This window comes from Gracilinanus agilis, chromosome 2 (assembly GCF_016433145.1).
Source record: "Gracilinanus agilis isolate LMUSP501 chromosome 2, AgileGrace, whole genome shotgun sequence".
Lineage (NCBI taxonomy): Eukaryota > Metazoa > Chordata > Mammalia > Didelphimorphia > Didelphidae > Gracilinanus > Gracilinanus agilis.
In genome coordinates this window covers 337,687,127-337,708,475 of record NC_058131.1, presented here as the reverse complement: position 1 = coordinate 337,708,475, position 21,349 = coordinate 337,687,127, and the positions used below count along the sequence as shown (strand labels likewise).

The 21,349-nt window shown below is 44.4% G+C and overlaps 1 protein-coding gene across 1 annotated transcript in view; it reads left to right on the top strand.

Moving 5' to 3' along the window:
- VSTM2L (V-set and transmembrane domain containing 2 like) overlaps positions 1-21,349 on the top strand; it is an 84,149-nt gene that overhangs the window by 51,249 nt on the left and 11,551 nt on the right. The window contains exons 2-3 of the mRNA XM_044661563.1: positions 701-870; positions 8,391-8,441. Coding sequence (XP_044517498.1) covers positions 701-870; positions 8,391-8,441 — 221 coding nt within the window. The remainder of the gene's footprint in view (positions 1-700; positions 871-8,390; positions 8,442-21,349) is intronic.

Sequence of the window (21,349 nt, the reverse complement as noted above, 5' to 3'; positions counted from 1 at the left end):
GGGTTGGCTTTGGGAATGCTGGGGAAAGGGATTGGCAGTACCTAGCTCACACTGGGTGAGCTTTGGGCCTCCTTTGTTCACACTTTTGTTCAGAAGCAGGAGAAGGCCCTGCAGAGGAGGTGGCCAGGGTGGACTTAGCCACAGCCTGGGTCCTGAGGGTAGGAGGCTGAGGGGAACAGATAATTGCCTTCTAGGTAGTGACAAAAGGGAGCTTATCCTGAGGGAGACCACCATTGGCTAAAATCGAGCTCCATGATGAGGCACCTGCTGGGAGAAGGAGGAGGAGGGAGATCCACCCAATGAGAAGAGAACCTACTTCTCATCCTAGAGAAGCCCTTTGTGTTGTTCTTGACTGTTGGCCAGAATCCTGGCTGGCCACTGTTTCCTGACAGGTGGTTATTCCCTGGACTGTTCCCTGACAGGCAGTTCTGCTGGGAACTGACTGGGGACTGTTTGCTGACAGGCAGCTGTTTTATCCCTGTTGACTGTTCTGGACAGGCAGCTGTTTCCTGGACTCTTCCCTAGCCAGCCATCATTCCTGGGCAGGCGACTGAATATTCCCTGACAGGAGGGACTGTTTCCCTACCTAGTAACTGTTCTTGGACAGGGGATCTGTTCCCTGACTGAGGTAAACTTTTCCTTCCCTGGTGACTGTCCCTAACAGATGGCCGGTCCCTGATTGATTCTTTTCTCTCTGCAGCCTTGTTCACAGAGACTCCCCATGACATGACTGCCCGGAGTGGCGAGGATGTGGAGATGGCTTGCTCCTTCCGGGGCAGTGGCTCCCCTTCCTACTCCCTGGAGATCCAGTGGTGGTACGTCCGCAATCACAAGGACTGGACGGACAAACAGACGTGGGCATCTAACCAGGTAACCTCTAACACTGCCCAACAGCATCCTCTATCTCATCCTTCCCTGGGGATGTCCCTGGTCCTACACATGCTTCCTTCCTGGCTTGGCCTTGGGTCTGTGTCCCTTGGACATCAGCTTCTGCTACTCAGTTGGGTCATAAGATGGAGGCATGGGATGCAGAGCTGAAAAGGATCCCAGAGGTAAATCTAATTCCATAATGTCAAAATCAAAAAGAAGGATCCCTGTGGGCTACATATTAACTTAGAAAATCATATATTAACATTATCTATGTTCTATTATATTTTTATTTACTTTGTTAAATATTTTCCAGTTACTTTTCTAAAGTTACCATTTTTATTTTCCAAAAACCCTTGCCTTTCATCTTAGAATCAATACTGTATATTGGCTCCAAAGCAGAGGAGTGGCAAAGGCTAGACAATGGGGGCCAAGTGACTTTCCTGGGAGCATACAGCTAGGAAGTGTCTGAGGCTGGATTTGAATGCAGGATCTCTATCTGTAGGCCTGGCTCTCAAGCCATTGAGCCACCTCACTGTCCAATTACCATTTATTTTTATTTTTAAATACATAACATAATATAATACATATGGTTTGTTATAAATATGCCATAAATTATAATCAGTATGTTCATCCATGAGAAGTAGATTCTCATATTAGTTGTATCCCCAGATCTATGTCTTTTTCCCCTTTCCTTTTCCCCCTTCCCCAAGAAGGCAGGTAATAATATGGTTCCCTTAAAAGGGAGTATTGCCAGCTCTACAATGTGCCCCTGCCTCCATGTGTTGGCCACCTCTGCTTTAGTGCTTTTACAAATGAGGAATCTGAGGCTGAAGAAGGGAGAAGGGACTTGCTCAAGGTAACATAAGCATCAAGCAGCAGATATAAACCCAGGTTCTCTGTTTCCCAATCCATTGCTTTTCCACATTTCTCTTTTGTGGATGTTTGACTTCCAAAGGGGCTGAGCTGGGAGGTACATGAAAGGTTCCCTCTGACCACCTTCTGAGGGGTGTGTGGTCCCAGTAGTTTTCCACTTTAAATCAGGAACTTTAGGGGGAACTGGCACTAGCCTGATGGTTCAGAGGTAAATTTAGTAAGTATTTACTGAGCAGCTTTAGGGAGAATAAGAATAAGAGAAGACGTAATCCCTTCTCTCAAGGAACCCAGTATCTTTTGGGAATGGCAAAATATGAAATAATTAAAGGATGGTAGAGAATCAAGTGAAAAATAAAGGACCTACAAACACCTAAAAGTATTCTGAATTCTGATACTTGGGGCAGCTAAGTGACACAGTGGATAGAGTACTAGGCCAGGTATAAAAAAGACCTGAGTTCAAATGCTGCCTCAAACATTAGTGAAGTGACCCTAGCAAGTGTCACTTTGCTAGGTGTTAGGCAAGGATGGAGCTTGGTTCTGTAATTATATGGTATGGAGAACTCCCATATGAGGAAATACTTCTGATCCAGGCATGCCTGCCTTTTTGCTCTTAAAGAGCTGCTACAGGCACTGAGAGGTTGAACCATTTGCTCAGTTAAATATGTCAAAGACAGGACTTGAACCCCAGGGCTGCCTCGATCGGGAAGTCAACTTACTCTCTAATAGGCCTCTCAGTCTTGTAGTGGGAAAACCCCCTACAAAAACGATTAACTAGAATTTACAGTAATACAAGGACAAGGGTGGTAGAGAGTTACAGAATGGAAGACCAAGGGGGTAAGTTACTGGCAGCAAGGGAGATGAGGGGGAGGCATCCTGGCCGAGGTGGCTTTTAAACGAGGCTTTAGACAATGGGTTGAAATTCAAAAGTTAGGTGAGAACAGCACGAGTAAAGGCACAAAATTGGAAAAAATCCAGGGCATATGCAGGGGACAGAGATTCATCCAGATTGGCTGAATGGTAATAGCACTTAACATTTATATATAGCCCTTTAAGGTTTGTAAAGTACTTTACATTTATTATCTCATTTGATTCCCACAAAAACCCTCCGAGGTAGGTGCTGTTATTATCCCCATTTGATATACGAGGAAACAGACTGAGAAAGAAGGGACTTGCCTCAGTAGTAAGTAGAGAGGCAGGATACAAACTTCAGGTCTTCTGGTGGGGTGCGATGACCCCATGTCTGGGGTTCCTGCTGCCCTGGAGGCTGAGGCCAAGGCTGGTGGCTCTCTTGAGCTCAGGAGTTCCAAGCTGCAGTGGGCTAAGCTGATCAGATATCTGCACTAATTGGGGGAGCCTCAGGGAGAGCTGGGATGGGAGGGCCATCACCAGGTTGACTAAGGAGGGAGAAATCAAGGAAGCTGGGAACTGCCTTTGGTCTTGAGATGCAGACACAGGACTCACTTCTTGGGGCAGAGGAAAGAGTACTGGATTTGGAATCAGAGGACCTGGGTTCAAAACCTCAGTGACCTTGAGCAAATTGCTTAACGTCCCCAGGCCCCATTTCTTCATCTGTAAAATCAGGGAGTTCAGTTAAATGATCAGTAAAGCCTCTGCTAGCTCTAAGTTAGCCAGCCTATGGGAAGTCACTGGGGTCTGGGTCTGCAGTTTTTCCATTCTTCTCTACCCTACTAGATACTGATTTGGGTCTTTCTTTACTCTCCTTATCCCCCAACACTGACACCTTCTCGAGGGGAATTTTGATAACATCACCAACAGGATTTGTTTCCCTATCCATATGTTCCTCGAAGTAATCCAGGGCTTATCTTCCCTGTTATCCCCTCCTCCATCTTCTTTCTTCCCCCTTTCCCCTGCCCCTGCCCCTCTTTGCTCTCAGCTTCCCTCCCCCAGTGTTGGGTATGGTGCCAACGTTTCTCTCTTATTTTCTGTTTCTGCTCACGTAGCAATCAGGCTTCTGCAACAGTAAGCAGGCAGCGTTGGGTATCTTCATGCAGATTTTTTGTGTGTGATGTTAGTTGACCACACTTGGAGGGGGTAGAGAGCTGGGCTGTTTGCCAGTGAGAGGAATGGTGTCAACTAACCTTCCCCCATGAAACTCTGGAGTGACAGAATTGGTAGGGTTTCCCCAGGGTGGACCCAGATCTCCACATTTCCTAGTAGCATGGCATTGTGGAAGAAGTGCTGGCTCCTGAGGCAGAGGATCCTAATTCAAATCCTAACTCTGTTCTGCTGCTAACTGCCTCTATGACCTTGGATAAGTCACTTTCCTTCTCTGGAGTCTCTATTTCCTCCTCTGTAAAATGATCTCCAGGGCCCCTTCCAGCTCCAAATCCCATAATCCTATGATAATAATAATAATTAGTAACAGTAATCCCTTATGTTTGTACAGCACTTTCAGCTTCTCAAAGTGCTTTTCCATGAATTATCTCTTTTGATCCTTGCAATAGCTATGTCTGCCAGGCAGTGCAGATGCTACCTCTCCTCTCCTATGCTCCTACCCTGCCTCACCCCAGTTTTGTAGGCAGAGAATATGAAGGTTGGGTGATTTGTCTAAGGGATCCCTCTCATTCCTAGTCTAGTAGACTTTAGAGAAGTTCCAAAAAAAACCCCCTAAATTATGGTCCTTGCTTTTTAGGAGTTTTTAGTCTCACGGTGAGAGAGAGATAAGATTATGGGTAGATTTCTTACAGCATAGCTTCAGAATGAAAGAAGATCTCAGAGATTATCCAAGTTCAACACTCTCATTTTATACAGATGAGGAAACTGAGCCACAAAGTGATTTGCTTCTAGATCCACAAGCAATAAGTAGCAGAGTCAAGATTTGAACCCAAGTCTTCTGACCTCCAAACCAGAGCTATTGTTCTCACCCTGCCCTCTTTCTCTGTGAGCCTGTTTACTCATCTGTAAAATCTGGGTGCTTTCACTACTTATCTGGCAGAATGGTTATGGTATAGAAGTGTGTGCCATTAAGCAGATAATGGAATACAAATTAGAATATAAATTCATAAGAGGAGCATAAATGAACATGCCATCAGAGGTGGGAGAAATTGCTTCCAACCAAGGGAATCAGGGGAGGCTTCATGGAGGAAGGGGTGGTATTCATTCTAGCCATCTCCAAAACCCCATCCCTGCCCAGCATTGTTTTATATGTTTTGTTCTGGAGCTTGCTGGAAGGAGCCAGCCCCCATGGCTGAGGGAGAGTAGGAGTGAGGGTGCCACCCATGGCTGCTCCCCCATCTAGCCATCCACCATGGCTACCATCATCCATCTGTCTGGGGCACACTGCCCACCCTGACCTTCCTGTTCAGATATAGGCACATTCCTGCTCAATGCTATGTATAGACATGCACAAATACAGACACATAACAGCCTTATGTTCAAAAGATCCAGAATGACATTTAAGTGGGGCAGAAAGTGTGGAACATTAGGAATAACAATGGCTCTGGAGCCAGAAGACTTGGGTTCAAATCCTCCCTCTGGCACTTCTTAGCTGTGTGAGCTTGGGCAAGTTCCCGAGCCTTTCTGAGCCTCATTTTCCAATTGTAAAATGAGAGTTTTGGACCAGGTGGCATCTCAGGGTTCTGGCAGCTTTAGTTCTAGGAATATCTGATCCCAGAGATATAGGCACAATTACATTCAGCTGTGTATAGGTGTACACACTCTCTCTCTCTCTCTCTCTCTCTCTCTCTCTCTCTCTCTCTCTCTCTCTCTCTCTCTCTCTCTCTCTCTCTCTCTCTCTCTCTCATATGTTTATGCTCCAGAGAGCCATGGTCTCATCTAGGTGGGGAAGCAGTGGGAGTCAGTGACAGGACATTGGCTCTGGAGTCAGAGCCTCTGATGCCAATCACTCATGCTGCCTTGGGAAGCCATTTGAATTCCCTTGACCTCAGTTTACTAATTTGTAACATGAGTGGTTGGGCTGGATGGACTCAGAAGCCCGTTTCATCTCTAGATCTACGGTCCTGTCAGCATCTTCTCTTGGTAGGGCACCATCACCCACGCCTTAGTGTTGACAGTTTCATAAATTACTGTGGCCCAGAATATTCATCCTCCAGGGGCCAACCCTCAGTGGCAAGGCTCTCCACACTCAGTTGGACTGGTTNCACACACTCTCTCTCTCTCTCTCTCTCTTTCTCTCTCTCTCTCTCTCTCTCTCTCTCTCTCTCTCTCTCTCTCATATGTTTATGCTCCAGAGAGCCATGGTCTCATCTAGGTGGGGAAGCAGTGGGAGTCAGTGACAGGACATTGGCTCTGGAGTCAGAGCCTCTGATGCCAATCACTCATGCTGCCTTGGGAAGCCATTTGAATTCCCTTGACCTCAGTTTACTAATTTGTAACATGAGTGGTTGGGCTGGATGGACTCAGAAGCCCGTTTCATCTCTAGATCTACGGTCCTGTCAGCATCTTCTCTTGGTAGGGCACCATCACCCACGCCTTAGTGTTGACAGTTTCATAAATTACTGTGGCCCAGAATATTCATCCTCCAGGGGCCAACCCTCAGTGGCAAGGCTCTCCACACTCAGTTGGACTGGTTCTGTGGTCACACACACACACACACACACACACACACACACACACACACACACACACACACACAGTCTGTCAGCAGGGCCATACTCAAAGCCTTTCCAGCTGGGTGGAACCTGCCGGCTGCTGGCAGAGCTTCCAAGAACCCAGGGTCACCTCCACGCCACAGTTAAGCATCTACCGGTGGAGGACTGGAGTGGAAGAGAAATCTATCTGCTCACAGAGGATGTCCAGGTACACACACATACAACAAAGGCAGCAGCTCTGTTCCTACAGCACTTTGGGTTTTCAGAAGGTTTTCCTTGCTTCCTCCCTCTAGGAGAGGTACTGAGAGAGAGGATGATTTCCCTCGTTTTACAGATGCAGAAGCAGAGACCCAGAGTGTTGGTTGATTGATTGATTTAGAATGTAGGATTGAGAGATGGAAGGGATCTCAAATAGCATGTTGTCCAGGACTACCTCACTGTTTTTGTTGTCCTGGACCCCTTTGGAGGTCCCATGAAGCCTGCAGACCCCATCTCCTACTAAAATATTTAAATACAGAAAGTAAAATACAGGATTGAAAAGAAAACCAATTATCTTTGAGTTACCAAATTAGTCTAAAAAAATTCTAAAAACCTCTACAAAACCAGGTTTGTGGACTCCAGGTTAAGAACCCTTGCTCTCCTCACACTCCCTCATTTGACAGAGGAGAAAATGAGGCTCAGACAATTGGTCCCCAAATCACACTGCTGTGAGTGTCAGAGCTGCCATTTCTAACAGACTGTCCTGCATTGGATTCACATATCTAAATGCAAATATGCACACTTCAGATATTTGTATGGGTATACTCTGACATAAAGATATATTCATGTGCATAGATGAACACACAGATATATATAATCTTGTGTGCATACATATATGTTATATATACATATATACACACTCACAATATTATATTATTTAATTTGATTTTAATTTAACTTTTAACTTTTACCTTCTGTCTTAGAATAGTATAAAAATGTATGTGTGTGTATATGTATGTATATATATATACACACATATATATATATATACACATATATATTTCTATATATATGGATAGGCAATGGGGGTCAAGTGACTTGCTCAGAGTCACACAGCTAGGAAGTGTCTGAGGTCAGATTTGAACCCAAGACTTCCCATTTCTAGACCTGGCTCTCACTCACTGGGCCACCTAGCTGCCCCCAAGATTATGTTATTTTATATTGTTATATTATATTATTTAAAAAGTATTATATTATTATAGTATCTAAAATTTTTAAAATTGAAAGGGCCCTTAGAGATCATTTACTTCCCCCTCCCTCCCATTTTATGGGTAAGAAAGCTAAAGTCCATCAAGGCAAGATTACTTGCCCAAATCCCCACATATTTACACACACACACACACACACACACACACACACACCCTACCATGCTTCCCCACGCCATCCACAAAGCAAATTCAAGACAAATTCATAAAGCACTGAAATTTTCCTCAGGGTGCCTAAGAGTCTGGAAAACATAACCACTAATCCCATCCCATGGTGATGTCTCTAGGGCAGCATCATTATCTCCTCTCCTCTTTCTCCCATGTCTTCCATTTCATTCCTTTGTTCCCTGAAATGTCCTCCCTCGTCCTTCTTGTTTGAATTCCTTCCCATCTATCCTTTGAAGCCCAACTCAGGACCACCTCCATGAAGCACTCACACACACACACTCCTTGGTAGTCCCCCGATTCCTCCTTAAATCTCACCTGACTGTCCTCTGCCTCTCTCCAGCACACTCATCCGGCATGTATTCTTGTGTTCTAGAAAACATCATTTCCCTCCCCCTCTCTTTGTAGACTGTGAGCCTCCCAAGGGCAGGGACCGCCGTCTCTTATCACAACTTCCTCTCTCAGCCCGGACCCAACCTGGGTCCCTCTAGAGGCAGACAGTCAGCTCCTGATGCGTGTTTGCTAAATGAATGGATAATTGAATGAACAAATGAACATTGTCTCTGAAGCTTGCAGGGCAGACTAAAATATGTGAGTTAAATGTGACAGGTGTCGCTCCCCTCCCATCTTCCAGCCAAACTAATGTTTTCTCTCTCTCCTTCCTCAGCTCAAGGCATCTCAGCAGGAAGAAGCTGGAAAGGAGGCCACGAAAATAAGCGTGAGTTCTGATCCTGACTTGCACACGGGCTCTTGCCTTGGACACAGCTGTAAACTTTGCTTTTCTTGACTCAGCAGGGAGCTTTGGGGGAGGAGGAGCAGCCCAAGAAAAAATTGCACCATTGTGATTTTTAAAGGCTGGAGATTTTTCAACCCCCTTGAATGACAACAACAAATGATAGGGAGAAGGAGAAGGAGGAGGAGCTGGGGGAGAAAATCCATTCTCTATGTAAGGGCCAAGGTTGCATGAAGCCTGATGTTTTTCACTGGGCTTCCCAGGGACATTTTTTATTTAGGGGAACGAGGAATCTAATGGAGCAGAATCACTGCAATTTTTTTTTCCTATGACAATTGCGCATAGAGATTTTTGGCAAACCAGGTGCTCTGTTTGTGGTGGGTAGACTTTTTTTAATTGGGGAAGAATAAGGAAGCAACATCATAGAATCCTAACCGGTCAGAGCTAGAAGGGGCTTTAGAACCTAGAATATCAAAGCTGGGAATGATGATCAAATCTAGAAGGCAAAGCCTGGAGGGCCCTTGGAACATAGAATGTCAGAGCTGGAATATAAATAGAATATAAAAAGTCAGAGCTGGGAAGGTCCTTAGAACTTAGAATGTCAGAGCTGGAAGTGTTCATAGAATATAGAATGCCTGGCCTTGGAAGGCTTTTAGAACACAGAATATCAGAGCTGGAAAGAGATCTTAAAACATGAAATGTCAGAGCTGGAAGGAAATACAAATAGAATATAAAAAGTCAGAGCCAGGAAGGCCCTTAGAACTTAGAATGTCAGTACTGGAAATGATCATAGAATATAGAATTCCTGGTCTGAGAAGGCTTTTAGAACATAGAATGTCAGAGCTGGAAAAAGACCTTAGAACATAGAATATCAGAGCTAGAAGACATCATAGAATATAGAATACCAGGTCTGGAAAGAGACCTTAGAACATGGAATGTCAGAGCTGGAACGGAATATAAATAGAATATGAAAAGTCAGACCTGGAAAGCCCTTAGAACTTAGAATTTCAGAGCTAAAAAAAGACCTTGGAACATAGAATATCAGAACTGGAAGGAATCATAGGCTATAAAATTCCAGGCCTTGGAAGGGTCTTAGAACACAGAAAGTCAGAGCTGGAAAGAGATCTTAGAACATAGAATGTCAGAGCTGGAAGACATCTAGACTATAGAATGCCAGGCATAGAAAGTGACCTTTATTATAAAATGGAATATAATATGATATAATATGATATGATATAATGTAATGTAATGTAATATAATATATGATATGATATGATGTAATGTAATGTAATATAATGTAATGTAATATAATATAATATAATATAATATAATATAAATATGGAACAGAATATAATAAAAATAGAATATAAAAAGTCAGAGCTGGGGAGGTCCTTAGAACTTAGAATGTCAGAGCTAGAAATGCCTGGCTTAGGAAAGCCTTTAGAAAAAGGAATATCAGAACTGAAAGGGATCATAGAATATAGAATTCCTGGCCTGGGAAGGCTTTTGGAACATAGAATGTCAGAGCTGGGAAAAGACTTTAGAATGTAGAAATATCAGAGCTGGAAGACAATATAGAATATAGAATATAGACCTACAAGGGCCCTCAGAACTTGGAATGTCAGAACTGGAAGGGATCATAGATTCTGGGATGCTAGGACTCAGGAGGGGAGCACACAATGTCAGAGCTGGAAGGGACCTTAGAAGCTGTAACATTATTTAATGTCTTCATTTTATATATGAGAAAGCTGAAACCCAGAAGGGGAAGTCACTTGTCTAAGACTACACAGTGAGTTAGTCTCAGAACCAGAGGCCAGGTCTTCAGCCTTCTAGTGTAGAATTTATTCCATGAACACAATGGGATTCATTCAGCAAATATTTGTCATCTACTATGTGCCTAGCCCTATGTTGGAAACTCTGGGAAATGCAAAGAAGTTCGGACCACGGTCCCTTCCTTCTAGGACCTCCAGGCCTCCTTGAGAAGAAACAAGTCTTTGCTATAAGGATGCAGGCATATAAAAAGTTGGATGACAATAGAAAAGTATGGTGGGACAGTGATACTAATGGTAACTATCACCATCACCACCATTAATGGATAACAACTCATTTCTATAACTATTTAAGGCTTACAAAATGCTTTCCTTACAAAAGTCCTGTGATGTTGGTAGGGAAAGTGTCTTTATCCCCATTTTACAGATGATTAAACTGAGACTCCAAGAGGAGAAGTGACTTGCCCAGCATCACACAGCCAATAAGGGCTGGAGGTAGCTTTTGGTTCCAGCAACAACGTTCTTATCCCTCTGCAGCATTTACAATACAAAAATCCAAAGACTCTTTTCTGCCTGTTCTTTGGCCTTTATTGCCTTCAAAATGCTGGAACCATCCAGAGTGTCATTTGACCTTCTATGAAGTAACATTTTGAAATCCAAAATGTTTTCAGTTCAGCGAGTTCCTTCCTTCTCACACCCCCTCCCCAAGGAGGGCCTTTTAGTTACTGAATGGCCTGTTTGCTGCCTGAACATAGAGCGCTTAAGCCCAGGCAGTTGGCTGTATTCTTTCTGTAAAAACTGAGGCTCCCTCTCTTTTGATTCTTTTGGGGGGTTAAGGAAGAGGGAGTGCAGGCCAAGGAGAGACTAATCTAATTGACTTAGCGGATTAGAATTCCAAGGCTGCTTAGCCCCACGTGAGGGGAATGTGAAGACACTAATTAGTTAAATATAATAAATGTGCTTAGCCCTGATTGCTCCTGCCTTGCTGCCTTTACCCACCTCTCTATTTGTCCCCCCCTCAGCCTGGGCTCCCACTGAGAGATTGACACCTGTTCTGAGCTTTTCTTTTATATTGTATCGCAGGATTGAGGACTCTGGGACAGCCCTCAATATTAAATAGATCAATGCACGCATATTTGAGAGGAAGCAGGGAGTGAAGCCCTGGTTGGGGTGCTAATTCCAACTCTGCCTTTATCCATTAATTCACCAGTGAGCAAGCATTTATTAAGCACTGAGTACCCAGCAGTGTTAAGAAATGGGGATATGTTGGGGGCAGCTGGGTGGCTCAGTGGATTGAGAGCCAGGCCTAGAGATGGGAGGTCCTGGGTTCAAATCTGACCTCATATCCTTCCTAGCTGGGTGACCGTGGGCAAGTCACTTGACCCGCATTGCCTAGCCCTTACTGCTCTTCTGCCTTAGAACCAATACATATAGTATTGATTCTGAGACAGAAGGTAAGGTTTTTTAAAAAAGAACAAGGTTTAAAAAAAATAGGGATACAGAAGGGAAAGGGGAATAGTCCCTACCCTCAAGGAACTTACATTCTCTTATAGAAGCAAACAATATTTTTTAGTCCCTATCTTTTACCTTTTTTTAAACCCTTCTCTTAGATTCCAAGGTAGAAGAGTGGTAAGGGCTGGGCAATGGGGGTTAAGTGACTTGCCCAGGGTCACACAGCTAGGAAGTGTCTGAGGCCAGATTTGCAACTAGGACCTCCTGTCTAGACCTGGCTCTCCATCTACTGAGCCATCGATCTGCCCCCTACCTTCTGTCTTAATATCAGAAAGACAAAAGAGTATCTGCCTTGGAACCAATTCACAGTATTAATTTTTTTTTTTAATTTTTTTTTTTTTATTTTAAACCCTTAACTTCTGTGTATTGACTTATAGGTGGAAGAGTGGTAAGGGTAGGCAATGGGGGTCAAGTGACTTGCCCAGGGTCACACAGCTGGGAAGTGTCTGAGGCCAGATTTGAACCTAGGACCTCCCGTCTCTAGGCCTGGCTCTCAATCCACTGAGCTACCCAGCTGCCCCTCACAGTATTAATTTTAAGACGGAAGGGAAGGGTTTGAAAAAAAAAAAAGAAAGTCAGAAGAGCAGCAAGCGCTAGGTAAATGTAGGCAAGGGACTTGCCCAGGGTCACACAGCTAGGAACTTTCTGGGGTCAGATTTGAACCCAAACTAATAATGTTTTAATGGACCCAGATCAGGTCTCTTTCTTATTCCTGGATAGTTTGTCCATCTTTTCAGGGAAGAGTTTAGACTAAATCGCTAAGGTTCTTTCTGTGTCTGATAGTCTACACTTATTACTTGATATCCGCAGTGTACCTGATAGAGAACCAACCTCAGAGTCAGGACGACCGGGGTTGAGTCTTGCCTCTGCCATACTGGGTGTGCGACCCTTGGCAAAGTCTCTCCATCTATCAGTGCTCTGGGCTTCTCTCTAAAACTATGAACTGCAGGAGGTTGCTGTGCCAATGAAATCTTGGGTTCAGGCTATATCCTTGCCCCTGTCATGGAGAGATGCACACAGGCTGGCCCCAATTTAATGATAGGTTTTAATTGCTACAGAGGCATCAAGGTGGTTCAGTGGATAAGAGATCCTGGAATCAGGAAGTCCTGGGTTCCAGCCTCAGATGCTTGCTAGCTACATGACCCTGGACAAGTCACTCAACCTCTGTTTGCCTCAGTTTTCTGTACAATAAGAATAATAATAGCCCCTACTTCCCAGGGTGGTGGTGAGGATCAAAGGAAATATTATTTGTAAAGCACTTTGCTAATAGTAAAATGCTCTATAAATGTAACTATTGTTATTCTTTTCTGGAAGTTCATTTGTAAATGGGTTTGGGGCTCAGAACATTCAGAACAAATTTCCTCAGAGAAATAAAGTTCTGTAATCCCTGGTGGTGAGGTTTCTGGCCAGCCTATGAGAACTACATTCATCAGAAATGCCACTGAAATACACTGTTCTTTCACGCCTGCCCAGCCGCAGGTGGAAGGTTGTTTCCACAGGGACATGCTCTCCAAGTTCTAACTCAGGAGCTCAGGAAGTTGCCCTCTGCTTGGCAGGAGTCTACCAGCTCCTCCTTCTCTTGCCTCCTGCTTGTATCTATATATCCTTCATAAATGAAAGGAGGCAATGGGACAGGAGGAAAGGATACGAGATTTGGAGTCTGAGGACCTGGGTCCAAATTCTCCTCCCTCTGCCACTCACTGTGTGACATTGAATAAGCTGTTTAACTTCTCTGGTCCCATGTTCCTTCTCTGTTAAATGAGTGGGTTGGACTAGATGACCCCTTGGAAACCCTTCCAGATCTAAATCTGTGATCCTATAATTAAAATGTTCCTTAGTCTGAGACTGCTTATATATACAGCAATATGCGTGTACATGTACCAGATTAGTCCAAGAAAACATAGGCTGCCCCCAGTGTGGGCTGTACCTGTCAAATGAAATCACTTTGAAAATGAAATCTTTGGGGGCAGGTAGATAGCACAGTGGGTAAAGTGCTAGGCCTGGAGTTGGGAGGACCTGGGTTCAAATTTGACTCAGACCCTTCCTAGCGAAATGACCCTGGGCAAGTCAAGGGTTTCAAAAGAAAAGACAAGAAAATGGAATATTTGGAAGGAAAATATATAGGCGTCCACTGAAAAATAAAACTGATTAGACTCAGTTCAACAAAGATTTCTTTTGCACCTGCTATGTGCCAGGCTCAGTGCTAGGCACCGGAGACTTAAAGGCGAATATGGAGCAATGCTTGCTCTCAAGGAGCTTCCAATGGAAATTTTGTTTTCGACAAACTAGCATTGGCCAAGAGTTTGTTCTATTTTGGGACCACCACACCCATGCACATGAATATACATGGGCAGACTGCACCCCGAGGTGCCATTGGTTGGGGCACACTGAGCATCGTGGTGAGCCGTGGAGCCAGAAAAGTACAATGTGCGCTGGAGAATGAAGAGAAGCAAGAACTGCTGTGGGGACAGGGAGGGCTGTAATGTTCAGGGAATGGGAGAGGGTGCAGGCCTGCTCCAGCCACCCAGCGGGCATTGCCACAGGGAAAGTCTAGCTTTCTGTAGACATGTGCCTATGCAGTCATATATTTACATATGTGCATAGACTCTAGTGCAGCAGAATCCTTCACAGTCTATCTAAACACAAAGACTTGCGGACAAATGTTCACCCCCCCCCCCAAGCACAGAAGCAGTTGCTTTTGTATATAATACGTGTTATTTTTTTTTTAAACCTTTACCTTCTAGGGTTTTAAAAGTCTCTTAACCTCTCAGTCTGAGTTTTCACATCTATAAAATAGGAATAATAGTAGCACCTATCTCCCAGAGTTGTTAGGAGGATAGAATGAGATATTTGTAAAGCACTTTGTAAATGTTAACATACTATATAAATGCAAGCTGTTAAAATTATTATTTCTTTTGAGATTAGAACTAGTTTTGAATTTTAAAAAATAAAACTCTTCCCTTCTGTCTTAGTATCAAATTTTTTTTTAAACTTTCCCTTCTGTCTTAAAATGGATATAAGTATTGATTCTAAGGCAGAAGAGCTTTATAGGGGTAGACAATCAGGGTTATGTGACTTTCCCAGGGTCACATAGCTAGGAAGTTTCTGAGGCCACATTTGAACCCAGGACCTCCCCAACTCCATGTCTGGCTCTTTATTCACTGTGCTATCTAGCTACCCCTTTGCAATACATTTGTTCTGTACACACATAACATGGAAAACAGTAGATTCAGAAGCTTCATTACACGGCATTCTCAGGACATGGCTGTTCTTTCCCCAGGCACAGAACTGTACCCTCAGAGAATAATGTTTCCTGGGAAGTATGCTGGAGGTCAGTGCCAATTAGAGCTGAGGCCAGACCTTCTGCCCTTGGGAGAGAGAAGTCCCCAGGGATAAGAGGAGAGCCCAGCTCTGGGTCTCCTAGGAGCCTGAACCCAGATGATAGGAGCCAGGCTGTAGACTTGCCCTCACAGGCAGACCGTAACATCAAGCACTGATTCTGGAATCTATGACGTGGGGTTTGAATTCTGGCTCTGCTACTTTCTGCCCACATGACCTTGAGTAAATCATTTTCACTCTCTGGGTCTCAGTTTCCTCATGTGTAAAATAAAGGGTTTCAGCTAGGTGGGTGATCTCTAAGGACACATCCTGCTCTCTTTGTGCTACCCACCAGAACAGGAGAGCTGAGAGCCCTCAGGACTGACCTTGTAAAGAGAGGGGCTTCCTGTCCTTTTGGTATAGTCCCAGCTGAGGCAGAACTGAAAAAGCAGACAAGCCTGCCTTCCTTGGGTCCTGGCTCACTTGCCCATTCTCCAGCCCAGGTCTTGGCAGGGGCCAGAGCAGCCCGTAGAGCTGTGTCTACACGACTTCCATAAACTAGCTGAAGCAGTACATTCCTGCCCACTTCCCTGGCGTTTCCATAAATAATTAAGAAGCAGCTGCATTTGTCAAAGAAAATGCACAAAGGGGGCCTGTGACTCTGCAGCCCTCCCCTCCCCACACAGCCCGGTTCTCTGCATCCTGGTGAATCTCCCTGAGCCTGGCTGCCTCCAGCCACACCACCGATGGGGGGAGGTATGCGGGGCTGGAGGGGTGAGGAGTGGCTGGACTACGGCCTCATCCCTGCCCTCATCCCTGAAGATCAAAGCTATGAGGGACCGTAGAGATCATTGGATCCAATTTTATAGATGAGAACGAGGCCCGGAGAGACGGTGACTTTTCCAAGGTTAATCAGTGAATAATAAAGTTTGAATTCAGGGCTTTTGACCACACATGCAGAGCTGTTTATACACCCACACACACGCATACATATTTATACACGTAAGTAATGTGTTTTCTGATCTGCCCATAATTCAAAGATACTAAGAGGGAAAATCCATAATGGGGAATATTTTCCTCGACTGTGTCCAGGATAACATTATAAATCACAGAATCTTAGAACATTAGATCTGGAAATAACCTTAGAGATGATCGGTTCCATTTTACAGAGAAGGAGCCCAACTGGAGAGAGGAAAATGATTTATCTAATGTCATGCAGCTATGCAGGAAATGGCAGATGGGGCTTGAACTCAGGGCCCCAACCCCAGTTCTGGTGTTCTTCCTGTGATATTGGGTTTCCTTCAACCTGATAAGGCTCTCTGATTATCCTTTTCTTTAACCTTTACTTTCTGTCTTAGGATCAATACTGTGTTCCAAGGCAGAAGAACAATAAGGGCTATAGTGGGTGTTAAGGGACTTATCCAGTGTCTGAAGTGTCTGAATCCAGATTTGAACCCAGAACCTCCTGTCTCTAGGCCTGGCTCTCAATCCCTGAGCCACTTAGCTGCTCCCAAGGTTCTCTAATTCTTTAATATTTTTATTTTAAACCCTTACCTTCTATCTTAGAATCAATGCTGTGTATTGGTTCTAAGGCAGAAGAGAGGTAAAGGCTAGGCAATGGGGGTAAGTGACTTGCCCAGGGTCACACAGCTAAGAAGTATCTGAGGTCAGATTTGAACCTGGGACCTCCTGCCTCTAGGTCTGGCTCTCAATCCACTGAACTACCCAGATGGCCCTAAGGTTCTCTAATTCTTAAAGACTTCCTTCAGTGTTCTTTCCTCAGATCTCATATCCTTTCCTTGAAGAAAGCAGGGTAGGCACCTTACTTTGTGGAAACTGAGAAAGCCAATGCAAACTGGCCCCACTGAGGCCCTCTTCTGATGCCTTGCTATGGCCTCTTTAAGGTTATGATGGTGCAGGGACACTTCTGGCAGGTCCTCCCATGTTGGAAAGCTTCTGCCTTTGGCTCCTTTTTGGAACTATTTTCCTAGAATCCAGCACAGAGTCCGGAACACTGTAAGCACCTGATAAATGCTTGCTGATTGATTGAATGCATCCTGAGGATGGCCAGTCTGCTGTTATCAGAATACTAGCCTAGCTGAGTGCTGAAGGTTGGTCTCTAGGAGATGAAGTTTTTTGGCCCCAGAAGCTCTCCAGACTGCCTGCCAAAAGTGCAGAAAGGCTGCCATCTATGTTGGTGGAAGTTGCGCCCACATGCTTGATCATAGGAATATCGACTTAAGAACTGGAAGAAATTTCAGAAATTATCTAGTCCAGCCCATTTGAGAGATGAGGAAATTGAAGCCTAGAGAAGTCAAGAGATTTATCCAAGGTCAAGAAGGGAGTAAAATAGCTGATCCAGGATTTATGTAGAGGTTCTGACTCCAACTCCTGTGCACTTTCCACAGTACCACATGCTTTCTAATCTTTTGAAGGAATATCATAGTTATCTTCATGCACATTTTAATTCCCTTTTTAGACTATATGCACCTTGAGGGCAGCTTCTGTGCTGTTTCTATCTTTGTATTCTTGAACCTACTGCAGGCCTTATTTAACCTGCCACAGACTCCTGACCCAGCCAGACAGGACTTCTTGCTTCCCATAGGTTTTCCCACCTCCATGCCACTGTTCATACTGTTCCCTCTGCCCAGTGTGAACCCTTTGCTTCTACTTCTTGCTCAGAGGTGATTATATCAACAATAACATTGTGCCTATGAAGGATCTTCTATGGTGACCTATGGTCCAATGGTTCCATCAAGATTTCCTAGGGGCAGCTAGATGACTCAGAGGATTAGGAGTCAGGCCCAGAGATAGGAGGTCATGGGTTCAAATCTGGTCTCAAGATACTTCCTAGCTGTGTGACCCTGGACAAGTCCCTTAACCCCCATTGCCTAACCCTTACCACTCTCCTGCCTTAGAACCAATACATAGAATTGATTCTAAGATGGAAGGTGAGGGTTTAAAAAAAAAGAATTCCTGTGAATTCTCCTGTGAATGTGAACTTGAGTCACATGTTTTATCTCCCCTCCTTGTCTATAACTCTGATCCTTTATGCCCATCCCTCCTCCAATTCCACTCTATCTTCCCCCTCCATGGTACCCTTGGAAACCCCTATTATACTGCAACTCCCTCCCTGCAAATCGCTACTAAGTTCTCATCCTGGAACTTTTTTTTGAAAATATTTTGCATTTAATTTTCTATGTCTATGTTGTTCCCCACCTCTTGCTCCACAAAGGAATGTATAATAAAGGACTAGACCAGAGTACTTACAATGATGCTGGGTCCCTTCTAGTAAGATGTGCTCTGCCCACATGCTAAAGAATATGAATGGCCAGAAGCTATTAGTCAGCCACCATGATGGATAAGAGAGTGGGGAGGGGTGGTGTTGTGTCAAAGATGACTGGTGACTTGGCTCATCTTTGACTCTGCCCCACCAACCCAGGAAGAAAGGGACCAACAGAAGTCTCTGGTTACACAAGTCCTTTAGCAAAGGAACTGGAGCATTCCTCAGTGGAAGGGGATCAGCTCCATGGAAAATGCTCCAATCCAGCCTTCCACTACAAATATTACCTCCTTGAAGGCAGTGATTATGTGGTTTTTGCCATTGGGTCCCCATTGCCTAACACAATTAGTGGCACATGTTGTTGTTCATTATTTTAGTCATGTCTGGCTCTTCATGACCCCATTTGAAGTTTTCTTGGCAAAGAAACTGGAGTGGTTTGTCATTTCCTTCTCCAGTTCATTTTGCAGATGAGAAAACTGAGGCAAACAGGGTGAAGTGACTTGCCCAAGGTCACACAGCTAGAAAGTGTCTGAGGTAAGATTTGAACTTGAGGATGAGTCTTCTAGACTCCAAACCTGACATTCTATCTACTTTGCCACCTAGCTGCCAGGGGTGCACAGTAGGCACTTAATAAATACTTATTAAATAGAGTCCAATTGAATGCTGTTCTACTTAGCTTCCAAAGAAGACTTTCCCTTCTGATTCAAATATGAATGTTTCCAAGGCTCTATTCCTGTTGCTTCCTTCATTTTGCCACCTCACTCCCCGGAACTTTACTCCTCTGACCTGGGACTAAATCTCATTGACTCTGGTACCAACAATAACAAAACCAAAACCTTTCAGTTTCCATTTTTGTTGTTCAAACATTTCCGTCATGTCTGACTCTTCTTGACCCAATTTAGAGTTTTCTTGGCAGAGATACTAGAGAAGTTTGCTACTTCCTTCTCCAGCTCATTTTACAGATGAGGAAACTGAGACCAACAAGGTTAAGTGACTTACCTGGAGACACCCAGCACTTAGTAAGTGTCTGAGGCAAGATCTGAACTCAGGAAGATGTGACTTCCTAACTCCAGGCCTGGCACTCTATCTACTGTGCCACCTGGCTGCCCCTCTCTATTTTGTACTAAATAAAATATAAACTTCCGACTGACTTTTAGGTCCTACACAGCTTGGTTATACTCTTCCTGTCTGACCTCTCACGGGCATTCCCCTTTACCTAGTCTTTACTTCATCCAAACTGTACTACTCTAGCTCTAGGCCTTGCCCTCTCTCTGTCTTTGTGTCCTTGCTCACATTGTGCCCCATTTAGATTCCTCCCCCCTCCCTTCTTTCATGTCTAAATTCAGGAGTGAATACCATGAATTATTTTCTGACCCCTTGACTCTCCTCCCCACCTTCCAAAGTAATTTCCCTTCATATTTCTCATGGTACTTTTTCTGCATCTTTCTTTTGTGCCTTTCTCATTCTCAATTATATCAGTTATTCGTGGACTTCTCTTTCTGACCCACTAGATTATAGACTTAGTGAAAGCAGGACCTCTGTCTTATGTAATTCTATGTCCCTAGTGCCTAGCACTGAGGCCCTATGAGAGGCTGTTGGATCCATTCCTTTTGGTGTACCAGTGGCCCCTTCTTTTGGAGAGTTCTCAGAAAAGAAATACCAACCAGAGCTCAGTACCCAATTGTGGGTCAAGACACATCCAAATGCAAGGGGGCCCTTCCAGGCTTTTTTTAAAAAACACTTACCATCCATCTTAGAATCAATATTGTGTAAGAGTGACAAGGGATAAGCAATGGGGGTTAAGTGAACTTGCCCAGGGTCACATAGCTGGGAAGTGTCTGAGGCCAAATTTGAACCCAGGACCTCCTATCTCTAGATTTAGCTCTCAATCCATTGAACCACCTAGCGGTCCCTGGGTCCCATCTAGCCTTACAATCATATTGCTTTATAGGATGAGACCTTGGATCTCCCACCCTGAGGTAGCCACCCACTGTTTTACAGTTCTCCTAATAAGGTTTAGCAACACTACCCCAGTTTTCTCAAAAACTAGAGGAAAAGGAATGTATGGCAAAGTCTCTCTTAGAAGGAAGAAGCCTCAGGCTTGGTCATGCCATAATTGGGCTTTGTGTCTTTCAGCATAATTAGGTGCCTAATTGCACAGCTAAACCATGTCAATGCATTTGCAGGAGGAAGTCATTATGATTTACGGGCGAACCTCTGTTTGTTAACATTCTCTTCTCCATTTGCCACCAGTTAGATTCCTGCCAGAAGGGCTCAATTTTCAGAAGTATTTCAGAATCAGAGGGTTCGTCAGCAGGGCCTTAAGCAAGATTCACTTAAAATTTTGGAAGGTTTAAAATGAATTAAATAAGAAACTAAAAGCCCAAACGGCTTCATTTGGGGACACACCAGCCATTTTACAAAGGTCCAGCCAAAGGTTTCAGTCATTAGCTTACACTCTCGTTGACTGTGTGACTTTGGACCCTCTCTGAGTCCTCTTGGTTTACCCATTTGTAAAATGAGAGTTGAACTTAGGTGGCTTTCAGACAAAATATCCTGTGATATTCTGTGAAGAGGTCTGAGAATTGGATTCAAATCCTTTCCCAATCCTCATTGATAGCTATGTGGCCCTGGCTAAGTCACTGAGCTTCCTCATTTGCCTCCTCAATGCTGCACGGCCAGTTGTGAGGAAAATGGGCCATCAACCCACTGGAAGTGTTATAGAAATAGGAGCCATTATTATTAGCTTCAGCACATCTACTTCCTCTCGGCTCTGTTCCTTGTACACTGGCCCCCCTTTCAATTTCCCTGGAGGATAAGTACCATGTTCACTGTGCACACATTTATGTAGGGGGCTGTCTCTCCTGTTGAACAAATACAGAGAACCTGCCAGCCCCGTGGCAATGAATCCTAATTACCTCATCAGAGGCACAGACCCTGCTGGGTAGAATAAGGAAGGAGCACTGCTCCTTGGAAGCCTTTTGCAAAGGCGAGTGAGGGAAAGAACCCTT